This window comes from Frankliniella occidentalis, unplaced genomic scaffold (genome assembly GCF_000697945.3).
Source record: "Frankliniella occidentalis isolate FOCC.00 unplaced genomic scaffold, Focc_3.1 Scaffold24, whole genome shotgun sequence".
Lineage (NCBI taxonomy): Eukaryota > Metazoa > Arthropoda > Insecta > Thysanoptera > Thripidae > Frankliniella > Frankliniella occidentalis.
The window spans coordinates 288,606-305,895 of record NW_026267154.1 but is presented as its reverse complement, the minus strand read 5'-3'; the positions used below and the strand labels follow the sequence as shown (position 1 = coordinate 305,895).

Sequence of the window (17,290 nt, the reverse complement as noted above, 5' to 3'; positions counted from 1 at the left end):
CTTAAGGGCATTACACGAAGCTCACGAATTGCTATTCGGAGCCTCACCCCTCTCACCTCTCACCCAACTCAATCTGATCTAGAAGGTGCACCGAGTGGCATTTCGGGAGGTGCGTAGCTGCCATCTTTGAGGATGCTGGGTTTGCAACCGGAAGCCGGGATCAGCATGTATGCTCGGCATCGTGCCCCGGTGGAAGGGCCTCGCTATATGAACGGCTCCGGTCGGATCATGAACCTTGGGCCAAAAGAGGCCTCGTGGTTAGTCAAGTCAAGTCAAGTAATTTTCCTTCGGGGGGGGGGGGGGGGGGGGCTGGCGACTAGCTGCTCGAGGCTCGCACCATGGTCTATGAGGGCCACTAGGTTGGACCGAGAACGGGCAGACCGCACTCGCGTTCTCACGGTTCTAACCGGCGGTAGTATTGGCACCATGGTAAGGAAAATCGTGTGTGGGGGGTGGGGTGGTGGCATACTCTCTCAAAGAGCACTCAGGATTCGCAAGATGCTTGATTCCCAGAGACCCCCGCCTTCGGTTTTTCTGTTTTTTTCGAGTCGGAAAAGTCTTCTTCCGACCCACTCTTCTGGATTCCCTGCGAGTATCCCGCGGTTATTTCCAGTGATTAACATATTAATCCCCCCCCCTCCTCCCCAATATATTCCCAATAATCTTGAAAGATTTTCCCGAGAATACTTTTCTGTCAGATTAAAATCCCCGCCTCCTGCCGCCATCAGTTTCAGAGCGAGGTCGTGGTGCCTGTGATAGGGGGCGCGTTGGCCGCCGCCTTCCGCCGGGTGCGCGAGGAGGTCGCGGAGAAGCGCGAGCAGCTCGTCAAGCAGCGCGCCGAGCAGCCCACCGTGGCCGAGTTCTACAAGGGCCGCGGCGTGTTCATCACTGGCGGCTCCGGCTTCCTGGGCCGCCTGCTCGTCGAGATGCTGCTCCGGACGTGCCCGGACATCGGCAACGTCTACCTCCTGCTCCGGCCCAAGAAGGGCGAGAGCCCGCAGGGCCGGCTCCAGGGCCTGCTCAACGTGCCGGTGAGATTGGTCCCGGTGAAGCCATGTCGACCTCAGATCATCTTCGTTAGCGTCACATTGGCTTTGCTTTGTCGCCGAGTGTATATAGTTATTGATTCACTAAATGTAGACACCATTAAACAGGAGCCCCGTTGCAATTCCCACTGAAAGCGCGACCGTTAAAATGAGGCTATGGACGCTTACAATGGGACTTACAATGGGGCTCCTAATGGTGTCTACATTTAGTGAACCAACTATACAGTGTTTTTCAGTGCAGTTTTGAAGTGGTTTGATCGAGTCAAATTAAGTTACATTTGCATGTTACATAGGTCGGTGTGCTTGCTGTTGCCCGCTAATTGGCCTTTCAGCATTTGCTTATATTAATTAACGGTTGAAAAGGTATGCGGTGGAGCGTTGATGAAGCGGGGATTGAATTAGGGCTGATGCTTTTGATTTTGGGGTCCCCTAGCTTAAGCTTACCACCAAGGCCAGGAAGAGAAAGGAGTACAGCCGATTAGGGCGACGGGACTTGGCCCGCTTGGGGGTTCCATCGACCTATGGGGAGGTCCAGTTTGCTATGAACAAGCAGTCAGAAATCCTAAAACCTAAGCTAAATCCTCAAAGCTAAAAAAACAAAAAAAACAAAAAAAACAAAAAAAAAAAAACGGCGGCCTCCTCGCGGGGAATACATGGGTATTTACAGTATGAGCATGTGCGTTATTTACAGGTATTTATAAGTATTTACGGTGGGTTGGTGGGGCGCCTGGCATGTAGGCAGCCCAGTCGGAGGGGGCACGCCATGGCATAGGTGGGTCGCTTGCGAGCTCGGCGCCTGCGAGACTCCGGGTAGGCCATCCCGCAGTACATGCACGTACAGCATGTGCGATGTTGCCTATCTACCAGGCGCTCAGAGAGCGTACAGCCAGCTTCCAGAGGCTGAACTTTGGAACAAGCGTACCGGCGACTGGCGGATGTATTTTCTAGACGATTCCGTGTGACCGTACCGTATGTCCTGCAGTTGTTCGACAGGCTCCGCGCCGAGCAGCCCCACGCCCTGGACAAGATCGTCGTGCTCCCCGGGGACATCACGGAGCTGGGGCTCGGGCTGAGCCAGGAGCACAGGGCGCTGCTGCAGCGGGAGGTGTCCGTCGTGTACCACGTGGCGGCCTCGGTGCGCTTCGACGACCCCTTCCGGAAGGCCGTGTTCACCAACCTGCGCAGCACGCGCGAGGTCGTGGAGCTGGCCCGCGGCATGCCGCAGCTCAAGGTCCTGGTGCACGTCTCCACGGCGTACACCAACATCAACCGCGATCTGATTGAGGAGCGGGTGTACGAGCCACACCTGGACTGGAGGCAGGTGATCCGGATGGCCGAGCAAACGGACCCAGCCAGCCTGTGGGCAATGGACTGCCTGGGCCCCAAGTGAGTTTTATTAGAGCTTTCAAACATTTGCCTTTTACGAATAGGAATGTTTCTCGAAACGATGTCGACAATACGTTTCGAACGACATCGTACCGGCGGCGCTGGTACGTAGTTTTGTCCGACTGACGTGTCGGTCTGATATCGTTGCCTCTTTGTGGACTGCAGGCTCCGGGACTTCCACCCGAACTCGTACACCTTCACCAAGGCCCTGGCCGAGAAGCTGATCGACGACGTGGCCTCCGAGCTGCCCGTCGTACTCGTCCGCCCCTCTATCGGTGAGTGCCTCCGGTGTCAAACTTGCGGTGCTCGCGCGTGCTTATGAGTCCTTAAGGATTTTAAACTCCTTTTTTTTTTTTTTCGAAAAAATTGGAAACTTTTTCAGAAAAATGGAAAACATGAACTTTTCATGAACTAATCATTACGATATGTTTTGTTTAAACCTAATACACACACGCACACTAGGTGCCTGCTCTGTGTTTTAGATAGACGGGAGAGGGGGGGGGGGATCAAGAAGTTTTTGAAAAACTTTCTCAATATTTTTCTTTTTTACGGATATTTAAAATCCCTGATCCTGCTGCCGCCAGTCACGCCGACCTTCAGGGACCCCTTCCCCGGCTGGGTAGACAACCTCTACGGCCTGGGGGGCGTCTGGGCCGCCGGCTGGAAGGGCCTCATCCGCGTGACCCCCGGCGACGGCATCGTCTTCGACACCGTGCCCGCCGACGTGGTCACCAAGACCACCATCCTGGCGTCCTGGGCGCGCGGCCGCGGCATCAGTATAAGGTGAGCTGCCGTCCGTGGGTATGGGGATCGCGTTGAACGGAGTGTCAAGAACCCTCTGACCCCTCTCCGCCCCCCGCAGGCCGCTCCCCGACGGCGCCGCCCCCAAGGGCGTGGAGGTGGTGAACGCCACCGTGGGAAACGAGATCGGCTGCTCTCACAGGGACATGACGTGGGGCCTAACGGAAGCGGGCCTCGCCAACGACTTGGTCTTCCCCGGTATGATCCGGGACCCCAAGTACCAGGTGGTCAGCAACCCGATCGCCTACGAGCTGCTTAAATTCTACCACCACATCCTGTACGGCCTCGTCCTTGACACGGCAGCCAGGATCACTGGCCGGAAGCCGAGGTGAGGATGACTGACTTCGTCGACATGCGACCTGCACCCGACTAAAATTTTAAGCGTACAACACCGTTTTTTGTGATATTTTCTTCGTCATTTTTCATGATTTATCCTTTTTGGGTTATATTCATGATTTTGCGACTGATCTTCTCTGAGGTTTTTTTTTTGTAATTATTGTTTAAATTATTTCTTCTTGATTTTTTCTGATTTCTGAAATAATTTTTTTTAGAGGATACACCCATGTACACTGATTTTCTTTGATCGAAGTATCCTCCGTGTTCACCCTCCAGTCTCAGAGCACATTCCTTCAATTGTTGTACCGTGGCCGTTTGATCCCGCAGAGCTATGAAGATGTACCGAATTATAGAGGGGGCCATGGAGGCGTCACTGCCTTTCCAACTGCGCCAATTCAAGTTCGAGTTGGTGAACCAGCGGCTTCTCCAGATCCTCATGCACCCGGCGGACGAGGACGCGTACTGCATCATGGAGTTTTTCAGCGTCAGGGACAACCTGGAGAAGTTCAAGCAGTGGGCCGTCGACTCGATACGCGGCGTGCTCGTGTACGCGCTCAAGGAGGAGGACAACCCCGACAAGTACAGGCCGCAGCTCGAGAGGCAAGTGACACCAGACACGGCCCTCGTCTCGCGACCGTTGTTGTTGAAAGTAGGAATCGGAGGAATTTTAATGTCCGAAACTTTCCCGGAAAATTTGCGGAAACTTTTGCGGAAATTTCCAGAAAATTTTGAAAAAAAAAAATCTTTGCAGAAGAAATTGGTTAAAAACACTTTTCGGGTAATTTTAAATCCCTAGTTTGAAGTCAATGAAAACGTTTCTTTTTCTTTCTTTGCAGGCTGCGAATGCTTACGAAAGTGTACCACGGAACAATGGCTGCCATTGCCGGTATTGTGGTGTATTGCATTATTCCTTCATAGTCATACCCTTGCAGGTCCTCCAAAGTATTCTCCAAAGAGTGTGACGAGCAAGGCCTTGAGCAAGTAAAGGCCCTGCACCCCTCCACCCCTTTATTCACATTCCATCCACATCCTTTCCCTTACCTCAACAAACCCCTTCACCGAATGTATACAGAGGGTTGGAGTCAAGTAACAGTCAGTGTCAACTTTTTGTTTCTCATAAATAACCACAAAATGAGTAAGAATTAACTAGCTAGAAGAGCAGCTCGATTCAATCTGCAATTTGCGGCAATGTGTTGGTGTGATTGGCAAAGATGCCGTGTAAATAGTAACTGTAAGTCCTACTGTAAATAAAGATTTCGTTTTAATAAAATAACGAAATGCTAGCAATTTAAATGTGCAATGTGTTTATCACGATTGATTACCCCTCCCCCCCGTCTCGCCCGGTGCATTTATTTAAATAGAGTACGAAGGTGTATACGTTCGACACCAATTTCGACGCGATCCTATGTTATGCTAATCATTAGGAGGGAAGGTGACGAGTACCGTCTCCCCCCCCTCCCCTCCTCCTCCCCTTTCCCGCAACAGCATCGACCCTCCTCGTTTGGGCTAAGTTTGTTCCGGCCCCTCCTGCGTAGGTACAGCTGCGCGTGCAAGTCCAGTGTGTCTGACGTGTGGTGGACGAGTGGTCTTTGATTCGCAATGGCGACGCGTGAATATGCACGAGGACAGTGAGGGCGGGGCAAGATCGCGGGCTCGCGACTCGTGCCAGGGTCTCTAGGAGGGCCACGAGGTAGGGCCGAGAACAAGGCTACCCGCACTCGCGTTCAAACCGGCGGCGGCAGCGGCACCATGGTAAGGAGCGGGGCGGCGGCAGCATTCCCGTAGTGGTAAAATTCATGTGGCGTCACATTGGTCAAAATGTAAAAATATCTGTCACATTTTCGTAAAAACGTCACATTCGTTTCAGCGTGACTACGAGGTGTACTTAGGCAAGTGTAAATTCTGGATCATGCCCAAACTCGGTATATTCGTTTCTTATCTATTTTGATGACGAGTGATGGTAGAATTTTTTCCTGAGTGTCAATTTCTAGGGTACTTAAGGGGAGCAAATAAATTGGAAAAAATTGAATTTGGGCCAAAAATAATTTAAGGAGGTCTTAAATCGAAAAGTAGTAGAGGAACTACCCCCCAAAACCGCTCATTCTGAGTCAGAACATCAGCTTAAATTTGTACAGAACTAGAAATTCGTGTTTTCCGAAATTATACGCTTTTATAGAGAGTTTCGGCATATGCCATTCAGGAAAAATTTGTCCGGATTAGCCACCTACATAGATAAGAAGCAAATATGCCGAGGTTGGACAAGATCGATAATTTACACTCGCCTAAGTCGCCTTTTGAGCCCGGCCAATAAGTATATATGGTAGATTGTAAAGTCACATAAAAAAATAATGTGACAGTAGCATCCACAATAATGTGACAGACTTCTCACAGCTAAAGGAATGTGATGTCACATGAATTAAACAACAGAGGCAAAGTCACTTAAAGTGTACACAACGATTCGCAAGGTGCTCCCAATGATTCCCGTCTTTTCCCAGGACTAATGCCTGGTGGTTTCTCGTGGCAGAAAAGTCTTATTTCGACGCACTCTTATTGATTCCCTTTGCGTTTCCGAGGGTTGATTTACATAAGGAAAACTGGAAACTTTTCCAGAAAAAGAGTGTAAAATATTTCCGGAACAATTAGAAAACAATGCAATTTCCCGAGAATGCTTTTTTGTAAGATTGAAATCCCCCCCTCCTGCCGCCATCAGTTTCAAAGCGACGCCGTGACGCCGGTGACGGGGGGCGCGCTGGCCGCCGCCTTCCGCCGGGTGCGCGAGGAGGTCGCCGAGAAGCGCGAGCAGCTCGTCAAGCCGCGCGCCGAGCAGCCCACCGTGGCCGAGTTCTACAAGGGCCGCGGCGTGTTCATCACGGGCGGCTCCGGCTTCCTGGGCCGCCTCCTCGTCGAGATGCTGCTCCGGACGTGCCCGGACATCGGCAACGTCTACCTCCTGCTCCGGTCCAAGAAGGGCGAGAGCCCGTCGGGACGACTCCAGGGCCTGCTCAACGTGCCGGTGAGAGTCTTGCGGCGGGGGGTCGGCGGGATATGCCATGGCAAGGTTCTTTTTCCCAGTTTTAAAAATGGTTTTATTGAAGTCTAGTTAAGTTACATTTGTATTTTACATAGGTATGCTGTTGCCCGTAGGCCTTACAGTATTTGCTTATATTAGATAACGGGTGAAAAAGTAAGTGGTTGAGTGTTGATGAAGTGTTGGTGTTAGGGTCGGTGCTTTGATTTTGGGGTCCTCTAGCTTAAAAAGGCCAGGGGAAAAGGGAGTACAGTCCCGTAGGGCGACAGGACTCGCCCCGCGTGGGGGTTCCACCGACCTATTACCGGCGGCCTCCCCGCGGGGCATACAGCTATGTAAGTATGAACAAGTGTGTTATTTACAAATATTTACAGTGGGTTGGTGGAGCGCCTGGTAGGTAGGCAGCCCAGTCGGCGGGGGCGGCGGCGGGGTGGCCAGCCGCGAGAGCGCTGTGCCCTCTCGAGCCGGGCGACGATAAAACAGAGGGTGGCTCACACGAGCTCCGCGCCTGCGAGACTCGGGGTAGGCCAGCCCGCAGTACACGCACGTACAGCATGTGTGATGTTGCCTATCTACCAGGCGCTATGAGAGCTTCCAGCTTCCAGCTTCCAGAGGCTGAATTTTGGCACATACGTACCGGCGAATGACGGACGTATTTTCTAGACGATTCCGTTGCTATCCGTGTGACCGTACCGGATGTCCTGCAGCTGTTCGACAGGCTCCGCGCCGAGCAGCCCCACGCCCTGGACAAGATCGTCGTGCTCCCCGGGGACATCACGGAGCTGGGGCTCGGGCTGAGCCAGGAGCACAGGGCGCTGCTGCAGCGGGAGGTGTCCGTCGTGTACCACGTGGCGGCCTCGGTGCGCTTCGACGACCCCTTCCAGAAGGCCGTGTTCACCAACCTGCGCAGCACGCGCGAGGTCGTGGAGCTGGCCCGCGGCATGCCGCTGCTCAAGTCCCTGGTTCACGTGTCCACGGCGTACTGCAACGCCGACCAGATGCTGCTGCACGAGCGGGTGTACCGCCAGCGGCTCGACTGGCGGGACGTCGTCAACTGGGCCGAAAACCTCAACGGCGCCGACGTGCAGGCCGTCAACTACCTAGGCCATAAGTGAGCGGACGTCAAGACTGAACAATTTTAGTTTACCAGAAAAGTATTTTTGGTAAATTTTTCAAGAACTTTTAAAAAGAAATTCTTAGTTTTTATCCTTAAGAATTCCATCTTTTTCTTTTTCAAATTTTTCGGGAAAGAATTTTTAGTTTTTGATTTTTTGGTGGTAAAATTTTGAAATCTAAAATTTTTACCTGACTCTCGCCGTTGTGCGCAGACTGATGGGCTCCCAGGCCAACTCGTACGTTTTCACCAAGGCCCTCGCCGAGCAGCTCCTGGAGGAGGTCGCAGACGAGCTCCCCGTCGTCATCACCAGGCCGTCAATCGGTGGGTTTGCGGCGAGGAGTAGTAGCAGGCTCGCTGAGAGCCAAAAACTACCATGACCCCCATGATTCCCTTGCGCTCCACAGTCGTGCCCACCTTCAAGGACCCCATCCCGGGCTGGATCGACAACCTGTACGGCCTGTCCGGCTTCTGGGCCGGCGGCTTCAAGGGCCTCATGAGGATAGTGCCCTGCAAGGACTTGGTCTTCAACAGCGTCCCCGCCGACGTGGCTACCAAGAACACCGTGCTCGCGTCGTGGCATAAGGGCATCGGACGCTCCTTCCCGTGAGTGTTTGGAGTGCACGTTGGTCGCAAGGGCACACCGACTTTTCTTGATTTCTCTGATTTTGACGCTGTCTGATTATTTTTTTAGGCAGGGCAAACACTGATTTTCTTTGAGAGTGATGTGGTTGTTTGTGCGCACAGCAGCCGTTAAGTGCCTCGTTCTGTCCGTGACGCAGGCGGCCTGCCGCCCAGGCTGACGCCGCTCCCGCCCCGGCTGACGCTGCCCCCGTCGCCGACGTCGTGAACGTGGTCATCATGAAGGACTCGGGCGTGTCGTTCACCGACATGTCGTGGGTCGTGTCCGAGGCCGGGCTGGGCCGCATCGTGCCGTTCCCGGGCGCGATCCGGCCGCCCAAGTTCGAGAACACTCCCTGCCACACCTGGTACCTGCTGCAGGCGTGGTACCACCACTACCTGTTCGGCTTCATCCTCGACATGCTGTCCAGGGCGGCGGGAATCAAGCCCAGGTGGGTGAAAGACTTTGTAAAAGGGTGGGTGGTTAAATCATTTTTAACGGTCGATTCATCACAATAAGTAGAGCAGTATTTCTAAAACTTTCTAAGCAGTTCGAACGACAGGGACCCTCTGACACCGAATGAACGATTAAGTAGTTGCTCTGCCTCCTATTATCCCACAGGGTCCTCGGCATCTACAGGACGGTCGTCGTGGCGCTGGACGCGACCCAATCGTTTTGGAAGCAGTTCGACTTCGACAACGACAACCTGAGAGAGCTGCAGACCATGATGCACCCGGACGACGAGAGGGACTACTGCATCATGGACCTGATGTCGAGCAGGGACTCCAAGGAGGCGCTGCGAGCCGTGTCGATACCCTGCGTCCGCGGCATCCTCAAGTACACCCTGAAGGAGGAGGACAATCCGGAGAAGAACTGGAAAATGATAGAGAGGTGCTGTATACGCTTTCCCCGGTCCATCGCAGAGTGTCCCCTCCCTCGGCGTGGTTGTTTCGAAAACTAATGTGGATATGACACTTTTTTGTCCTTTCTCCTATGCAGGCTGAAGTGGGTGATGGCCGTTTACCATACGGCGATGGGACTCGCGTTCTGCGGCCTTGTGTACAGTCTGACCCCGCGCGTCTTCTGAGATGACGTCGTGATCTGCAGAGGAGCTCCTGATCTTTGTAAAAAAAGTGCAACCAGACAAACAGTTAGAGATCATAATTTATTAAACCATCAACAACAACATCTCCTTTGAATTTGCTTAGCGTGCAAAGTCGAAGTTTTGAACACCCTGCTTTGCAGGGCGAAAACAAAAAAGAAAACAACAAGTACAGCACGGTAGTAGCTCGGGTCAAGGGTCACGGTCAGAGGATCCACGGCCGGAGCAGTTTGCCGCCGTCCCTGTTGAACTCTTCCCTGGTGAGGCTCATCTCCTGCACGCCGCTCGAGTTGGCCAGCACGCACGCGCCCAGGTAGGCGGCGTGGTAGCGGTACGGGGACGCGTGAACCTGGCGAGCAAGGAGGGCTGTTATAGCACGCGGCTGGGGTACATTTTTTCACGGCATCTCACTTAGAGGGGCTGTTCAGAAACCATGTGGACTTTAAGGGAGGGGGGAGGGGTACAAATGTCACGGCGTACCAAATGGATCAGGACAGTCATTCGACACCATGTAGCCCCGGGGTACAAATATCATGCGGCCCCTGTAGACTTCAATGACTGTGCTGATTCTTGTGCGACCCTATAATATTTGGGTCCTCCCTAAAAGCCCACGTAGTTTCTGTACAGCCCCCCGCGTGTTGTAGTTTACCCCTGGTGGGGAGACTTCATTCAACCTATGACCTCTACAAAAGACACTGAAATTTTCGAGCTAAATAGAAAGGCCGTAAAAATACACAGTACCCAAACCCCTGCTATAATGATGGAATGTGTACACGAGGGCTTTACAAAGTAGTATTATTACCTTGGGCTGCACGGCCGGGGGCAGCAGGGCGGCGAGCTCCTCGCGGAGCCGCTCCGCGAAGCCCGGGAGCATGGTGAGGCCGCCGGCGAGGAAGACGCTCCGCGCCATGGTCTTCCTGGCGTCCATGCTGCACTCCTGGATCGCCTTGTACACCATGCGGTGCACGCCGGGGTGGTCCAAGCCCCACGCCTGCGGGTGGAACAGCCCCTCGGGCGCCTGGAAGCGGCCGGCATCCAACGTCAGCGACCTGGAAGACGACAAAGGAGAGCGTCGTGAAGGCAGTGCTCGACGGGGCGCAGCGGGTCCGATAGGGGGGGGACTGCTTCACTATTAATTGAAGCCTACACAGAATCTACTTCTGATTTTTTTTCTGTTTTGGGCTGCTTTTGTCTTACTTTTAAATTGATTTTTACTTGAATTTTTCGTTTTTTTTTCATTTTTTGGGGGGAGGGGGGGGGGGCTATACAAACTGATTTATTTTGTTTTGAGTGAAATACTACCCCTCGGGAACCACTCACTCGATGGTGGGCTCCTTGCCGCCGGAGAAGAACTCGGACACGCTGACGGAGGCGGCGAGGTCGGTGGGGTCGCGCTGGGCGCGCTTGAGGTCGGCGCGGTAGCTGGCCGAGACGAAGCACAGGCGCTCGAGGGCGAGGCGCGGCAGCAGGGCCTCGGCCACCGTGCCCAGCGAGACGGGGGGCGCGCGCTGCAGCAGGAACCGGCGCACGTGGCCCTGCATCTCCTCGCCGCCGTACGGCACCCGCGACAGCCCGCCCTCCACGATGTAGCCGTCCATGATGGGCACGACGTCGGTGCGCTCGCCCACGTCCACGACCACGCCGCTGGCCGCGTTGTAGGCGTAGAGCGCGAGCACCGTCTGGTGCGACAGCAGCACCGACCGCACCCCGAAGCGGTCGAACAGCTCGGCCACCAGGCGGGCCTGCGTCGCGCTGTCCAGCGTGCGCGGCACGCTCAGCACCACCCCGTAGTCGCGCGGGTCCACCGACAGGCACTGGAAGACGACGCGCAGGAAGCCCGACACCGCGCCGAGGTCCACCGTGTGCTGCAATAACAAAGTCGTGACAAAAAAATGTTATCCTGGCAGGTGACTTCATCACGACGTCGTCGTCATCACTTCGAAATTCCTCCATCCCTAAACACTGTCTGAATTCGCGCGCAGCCCCTTAGAGACACCACCACGCCGTTGCATGCACAATGGGTGGAGTCTCCTCGAGGTCGCCGCCGTGCTCATGTGGGCCATCTGATTGTGCTCCTCCACGAGGACGCACGCCCACGCCTGCTCTCACGTCGTCGTGGTCGTGCGAGAGCGTGGGAGACTGGCTGCTCCTGTTCCCTTTTCCCGGAGGGGGTTTCCTTTTCCTTCCTCGGCCGAGCCCTAATGACGCACGATCCCTGGGGCTGTTAGAGGTAAAAACTAAAGTCTTCCACTATCATTAGAAATTATTTTTTTGTTACAAAATGCGAGAGTTGTTTTTAAATGTCCTCTATATGCACCCGAGCTGTGCACCAGAGCCCTGCACCGCACCGGGTGGGTGCATCGGATCATCGGATGCCCTCAGAGCAATGTGCATCCAAAAGGACTGGCTGTTGCGGGCTACTCGCTTTTGCGCGAAGGGGTAGCTCGCGCTCGCAACAGCCCACCTTTTTAGAGGTACACTCGCTTTTCGGACGCCATGTGATGTGGGCATGTCCTCCCGGTGCAGGACTCGGGTGTGTACCACCGTGCACTACTACTGCCTCACCTTGTTGATGCGCTCGGTGGGCCTGATGGGGTAGCTGAGGTTGCTGCTGGCGCGCACGGAGGGCTGCAGCGCGGCGGGGCCGTAGACCTTGTCGCCGCCGCCGCCGCCCGCGCCCCGGCCGCCGAGGCCGAGGCTGGCGGCCAGGCTGCGGCGCGTGGCGCACACGGCGGGGAAGAACACCTGCGGCAGCGAGGGCTGCGAGCAGAGGATACCGGCGCGCACGGACCGGCTGCCCAGGTCCACGACGATGCTCTCGCGCAGGAGCGCGGGCGCGCGCGGCACGGGCCACGGCTGCACGTACGTGGAGCAGAAGTCCTCGACCGTGTGCGTCTGCAGCGCGCGCACCCAGCGGTCCGACTCCTGCGGCGTCACGGCGCGCACCACCAGGTAGTGGCCCATCCGGTCGTCCACGCCGATCACGGGCACCGTCGCCGGGTTCCGGTCCTGCGCCGTGATGACCATGGACTCGAACGGCTCCACCACGCCGCCCATCAGCTGCGTCACGTCCATGGGCTTCTCGCTGTGCTTGCCCTGCGCGCGAGATGCAAACTGTCGGTCATGTAACCTCGTCGCGGAGGTGCACGGTGCACGGCGTGGCCGTGTGCTCGATGGGGTACTCACCGCGTAACAGTAGAGGAGGCCGTCCTTGGCGCGGAAGTAGCAGCGCTTCCAGGCGTTCCAGAAGGTGGCCTTGGTGCGGCCGCTGGGCAGCCGCTCCAGGAAGCCCTCCACGTTGACGCGGTCCACGGGCCGCGGCTTGTCCCGAAGGGGCTCGGGGACGGTGTACAGCGCCGCCACCAGCACGGCCTGCAAAACGAGGGCGTAGGTGAGCTAGCTGGGTGGGGAGGCGAGGGTGAGGCCGCACAGCACCTAGCCGTCGACCTCCCCGCGTCGTACTTACCGGGTCCCAGCCGCTCGTGGTGCGCCGCGACTCCTGCGGCCGATCGTCCTCGGGGAGCTGGTCGACGATGGAGGGGATGTCCTGGACGCTGCCGGTCTCGGAGGGCGGCGCGGACGACATCGTCGTCGTCGCAGTCGTGGTCACGGTTGCGGCCATGGGTGGCGATGGGGGCGTCGACGGGGGCGTCGACGGGGGCGTCAGCGGCGTTCTCTCGGCCACGACGGCGATCCCGTTCAACGGAGCGGGCTTGCCGACGGCGTCCTCGGAGCCGCTCCGACTGCTCCGCCCGCTGGGAGTGCTGCCCGCCTTGCGCAGCGCCGGGTGGCCGTTGCGCGCAGCCCGGTCGTCCTGGTTGAGCAGGTTGTTGACCTCCTCCATGGAGGGCCGGCGACTTGTCCGCTTCCCGGACCCATCTGCCGAGGCCGCGCCCGCGATGATGCTGTCCAGGAAGCTGCGCCGACTCGAGGTGCTGCTCGCCACCCGGTTGTTGACGGCGTTCCTGTCGTTGTTGGTGATGTTTATGTTGATGCTGTTGCTGTTGCTGCTCCTGGCGCTCTCGCTGGCGGCCGCGGGTGGCGGTGCGACGGGCGCGGTGGCCGCCGAGCTGAAGGTCCTGGCGCTGGTCGCGCTGGGGGTGCTCTTGGGGGCGGCGGCCGCCGTGGACAGACTGCTCCGCTCGACTGTCGCGGCTGCGGCTGCCGCGCTGTTATGGTAGCTTTGGTTGCTGCTGTGGCGGCCAGCGGCGTCCGCTTCGGACACCACCTTGCGGAGGGTGGTCTTGGTGGAGCTTCCGAAGCCGTACGACCTGGCTGCAGCGGCGGCCGGCTCGCTCCGCAGGTGGCCGCCAGAGGGCACGCCGGCGGCGCCGGCGCCCCCTCCCCCGCGGCGAGCCTCGAACTGTCCCAGCAGGTCCCGCACCGACAGCTTGCTGCCCTGCTGCTGCTGCTTCTGCTGGTCGGCGGCGCCCTGGGCGGCGATCGGCGCGGGCTGCGGCCGAGGCCGCTGGTAGTGGCTCTCGGACTCCATGTGCTGCCGCACCTGCTGCTGCACCCGCGCTAGCCGCTCCGGCGTGGCCTGTAGACAAACGCAGAGCGGCCGCCAACCGGCCGGGCGACGAGTCAAGAGACTGTGCGGAAGCCCGAGCGCAAATCTCTTGATATAGTCGTCGCAGCGTTACTACTTCGCCTTTCGGTTCCACGCATGCGGCATGCGACCGAACCACTGCTGAAAGCCGGACCCGAAGGGCGAGGCAACACACTGCTGCAACTATGCAAACAAAACACAATCACACATACTCGCTCTCTCCCCTCGCCTCCCGCGTCGTGTTCCTCTGACTAGGACTAGGAGGGGGGGGGGGGGGGGAGTACAAACACAACAAATGAATGCCCTCCCTCGAGTAAAGTACTACGCACAACAACAAAACACACACGTCCCCGGCCGCGGACACTGCCCGGCGGCGGTGGCGCAGGTGTCGTCGGCTCGGGTGCGTACGCGGTGACCTTGCTGGCCAGCCGCAGCTGGGATTACCCTACCCGCGCGCGCCTGTTCCTATCGGGACGTCGCGACGCCGCCGGTGACGCCGCCGTCCGGCCGCCCGGCCCAGCCCGCCGTTCTCTACCTCGATCACGTCGTTCATGTTTGCGGCAACGCACTCCACAGAAGACACCCGACACCACCACTGACGGTCGCTCCGTGTGGGAGGGCCGGTGGTGGTGCTCTGGCCGCGCACTATAGGCTTTTGCTCACCTCAGCAGCCTACGGCGGGTGCAACAACTTGTGCGGGCCGCAGCACTTTTGCGGCCGTGTCGCGCTGCGCACGCACCCCGCCCGAGGCGCGCCTGCCCCCCGTGACCGCGATGCGCCGCCGCCGCCGTCACGCTGCCCAGCCACACCATGGAGAGCGTCCACGTCGCGACTGACGGGCGCGTCGGGCGGGGCCGGGCCGGGCGGGCGCCGGGCGGTGCGGCGGTGTGCGGCGGCGTCACAGGCTTGTACAGCCCGCGCAGTGTTTGCTTGTGGGCCCGCCGCACCGCCACCGCCGCACCGCACAGACCGCCATTGTGCCATGATAAATGGAGGATCACGCTGCTCCCCTCTCCTGCTCGACTTCCCCTCCTCCTCCTCCTCCTCCTCCTCGCCCTCACTCCCCTGACCGCCGCCCCTTTTTCCGCTCGGACGCACTCTACTCTACACCTGATAACGCGGACCCGGCGGATGTCCTGCCTGCCCCGCCTCCTCCGCCCCGCCCACCCTGACCGGGACCCTGGCTCACCTGTTGGATCGGGTCGGCGCTGAAGGACGTCCTCGGGGAGGTCTGACTCGTCGTCCTGGCGGGGCTCCAGTCCGAGCCGACGTCGTTGAGCCCCGAGTCCCTGCTGGACGCCTTGGCGTCGCCGCCGCCGGCGTCGCGGAGCTCCCGCAGGCTCGAGAAGGACGTGGTCGTCGTCGTTGTCCTGGCCAGGGCATCCTGCTGCTTGGTGGTCACGGACACCACCAGAGGGGACACCGCCGGCACCGGGGTCTGCTGCTGCGAGAGCACGCCACCTGGAGGACGACATAAGGAAAAGGGCGGTCAACATTTGAGCCCAAAATGCACTTCTATTCTTAATTGCATCCAGCAAAAACATTTTTCTTATTTCAAGACTGGGCTCGGGAGTATCCTCCCACTAGAGTTGCTGCACCTGAAAAAATCTATGTAATGTCAAAAAATTCATGATTTGGATTTTAGAGTCGTCTTTTGATTATTGATTAAAGAATTGTTTATCGTTAGCGTAAGAACACATTCATGAACACCAGGAAACAGTAATGTTTATGTTTGTGATTCTAGACTAATTTTCTTTGATTCAGAGACGAACTTTTATTTTAAAATCAACTTAAACGTTCTCTTAACACCAATATGAACCTTTTTTAATTTTCTTTCTTTTTTTTTTTTTTTTGGTCGAAGGAAATGTTTTATTTTTTTCCGGTATGCGGCCACGTTGGCCGGATCGCGTCTAGGCCAGGCCTGCAGCTGGGCGGTAGGACCAGACCAGACCAGAGAGACCAGCCCGAGCCACCAAATGATAAAAATACTAATAATAATAATACAATCATCAGCGCGCCGCCGCTAGAGCGCTAGAGCCGCCGCAGGCTGGCCTGGCGGCGCAGCGCGGAGCTAGAAAGCGAGGTGGTCCGAGCCGGCCGCGAGGATGAAGAAGAGCTCCTCTACTCACAGGCCCGCTGCGACAGGCCCAGCGCGCAGATGGCGTGCAGCATGGCGAGGAGGGACTCGGCGGCGCGTGCGCGTGCTCGTGCTCGACGAGCGCCCGCGCGCGGGCGGGAGGCAGCAGCGCGCCGCCCCCGCGTCTCGCGCACGGGAGTCGCGCTGGTCGGCCCACCTCACGGCGGCAGCACCATCCCGTCAACGCACGTTATTCCGGGGTACGGTACACGACGACATCACGTCCACATGTCACGCTTTTCAGCCGACATTCGGCACGGCAATGAACGCGACGTTATTGACCCTTTGCGCGTCACTCTCCGGCGGGGTCTCTTCCAAAAACTATCCTCGCGGACGCGACGGCGAACCGCTGAGGAGAGACTCTCGTCGCGTACGAGCCCCGCGAGAGCACTGCGACGACGGGGAGCCGGCGATGAGATGCTGGGTCACGAGGCTCGGGGCCGCCGCCGGGGCCCGGGGGGCCGCCCGGGCCCGGGAGAGGAGGAAGAGAACACCGAACAGTTGACGCCGTGGTGACACCTGTACGCCACTTGTCCCCCGCCGCGCCTCTCCCGCCCTCGTGCATGCAAAGGAGGGCCGCTAGGCTGGCTCGCGGGTGAGTGAGTCAGCCGGGCTGGTGCAGCTCAGGTGATAACAGAGGCAAACAGTCACGCCCGGGATGGGAGTGAGGTGAGGGTCTGTAGCCTCACACCCGGCCTCAAACAAGCTGGAGGGTGCTGCACCGAGACCCACAATGATATGGCAACAGTTTCATGAAAGAACCAGCATTTTATGTTTAAAGAATTTTTATTAAATGATTATTGAACTCTTAGGAAACGTTGCTGACAAATACCCGGGCGGGATCTTAGTGCCGATGTAATTTTTGACAAATGACAACGCATTTTCAAATAAATCAATCAATGAAATCTTTTTACTTTTTCGTGTCACAGCCTAATTAATGTCCACACGCCCGCATCGCAGCGCCGCTAACGTGCTGCAGCCGTTGTTAGAGTTAGTACTAGTGGTACAAAACAGTCGTCGTGTCGAGCCTGCCTGGCGGAAGTGAAGCAGTGCCGCCGCGGCGGTTTGAGGTGTAGTATACGGCTGTTGTATGGCATTGTGGCGGACATGCAAATACCATCTTGGGGGAGGAGAGGGCGGCGGCGGCGGGAGTGGGTGGAGGGGCCGGA

At 57.4% G+C, this 17,290-nt stretch overlaps 3 protein-coding genes across 6 annotated transcripts in view; 2 read left to right on the top strand and 1 right to left on the bottom strand.

Moving 5' to 3' along the window:
* The first annotated feature begins 365 nt into the window (after window positions 1-365).
* The window catches only part of LOC113212123 (fatty acyl-CoA reductase 1-like), a 17,550-nt gene continuing 625 nt past the window's right edge, over window positions 366-17,290 (top strand). The window contains exons 1-8 of one of the 2 annotated variants that reach the window (XM_026430714.2): window positions 366-429; window positions 729-1,031; window positions 2,029-2,432; window positions 2,598-2,707; window positions 3,017-3,215; window positions 3,295-3,561; window positions 3,897-4,169; window positions 4,406-4,862. In XM_026430714.2, the coding sequence (XP_026286499.1) occupies window positions 427-429; window positions 729-1,031; window positions 2,029-2,432; window positions 2,598-2,707; window positions 3,017-3,215; window positions 3,295-3,561; window positions 3,897-4,169; window positions 4,406-4,487 (1,641 nt within the window). In that variant the 5' untranslated portion in view covers window positions 366-426 and the 3' untranslated portion in view covers window positions 4,488-4,862. Of the gene's footprint in view, window positions 430-728; window positions 1,032-2,028; window positions 2,433-2,597; window positions 2,708-3,016; window positions 3,216-3,294; window positions 3,562-3,896; window positions 4,170-4,405; window positions 4,863-17,290 lie in introns of those variants that run through there. The other variant, XM_052265138.1, reaches the window with a different exon arrangement.
* LOC127748981 (putative fatty acyl-CoA reductase CG5065) lies at window positions 5,163-9,521 on the top strand. The gene is made up of 8 exons (XM_052265137.1): window positions 5,163-5,321; window positions 6,280-6,582; window positions 7,305-7,708; window positions 7,926-8,035; window positions 8,119-8,317; window positions 8,494-8,784; window positions 8,955-9,224; window positions 9,333-9,521. The coding sequence occupies exons 1-8, from the start codon at window positions 5,319-5,321 to the stop codon at window positions 9,418-9,420; spliced, it is 1,668 nt and encodes a 555-aa protein (XP_052121097.1). The 5' UTR covers window positions 5,163-5,318; the 3' UTR covers window positions 9,421-9,521.
* LOC113212119 (uncharacterized) lies at window positions 9,480-16,522 on the bottom strand. Of its 3 annotated transcripts, XM_026430711.2 has the most exons (8): window positions 16,114-16,522; window positions 15,174-15,445; window positions 12,902-13,975; window positions 12,622-12,807; window positions 12,001-12,531; window positions 10,756-11,300; window positions 10,238-10,484; window positions 9,480-9,784 (listed from the first exon to the last, which is right to left on the bottom strand). In XM_026430711.2, the coding sequence occupies exons 1-8, from the start codon at window positions 16,154-16,156 to the stop codon at window positions 9,641-9,643; spliced, it is 3,042 nt and encodes a 1,013-aa protein (XP_026286496.1). In that variant the 5' UTR covers window positions 16,157-16,522; the 3' UTR covers window positions 9,480-9,640. The 3 variants fall into 3 exon arrangements, with proteins under 3 accessions (XP_026286496.1, XP_052121096.1, XP_052121095.1); XM_052265136.1 differs by lacking the exons at window positions 15,174-15,445; window positions 16,114-16,522 and adding an exon at window positions 14,648-14,834; XM_052265135.1 differs by lacking the exons at window positions 15,174-15,445; window positions 16,114-16,522 and adding an exon at window positions 14,520-14,600.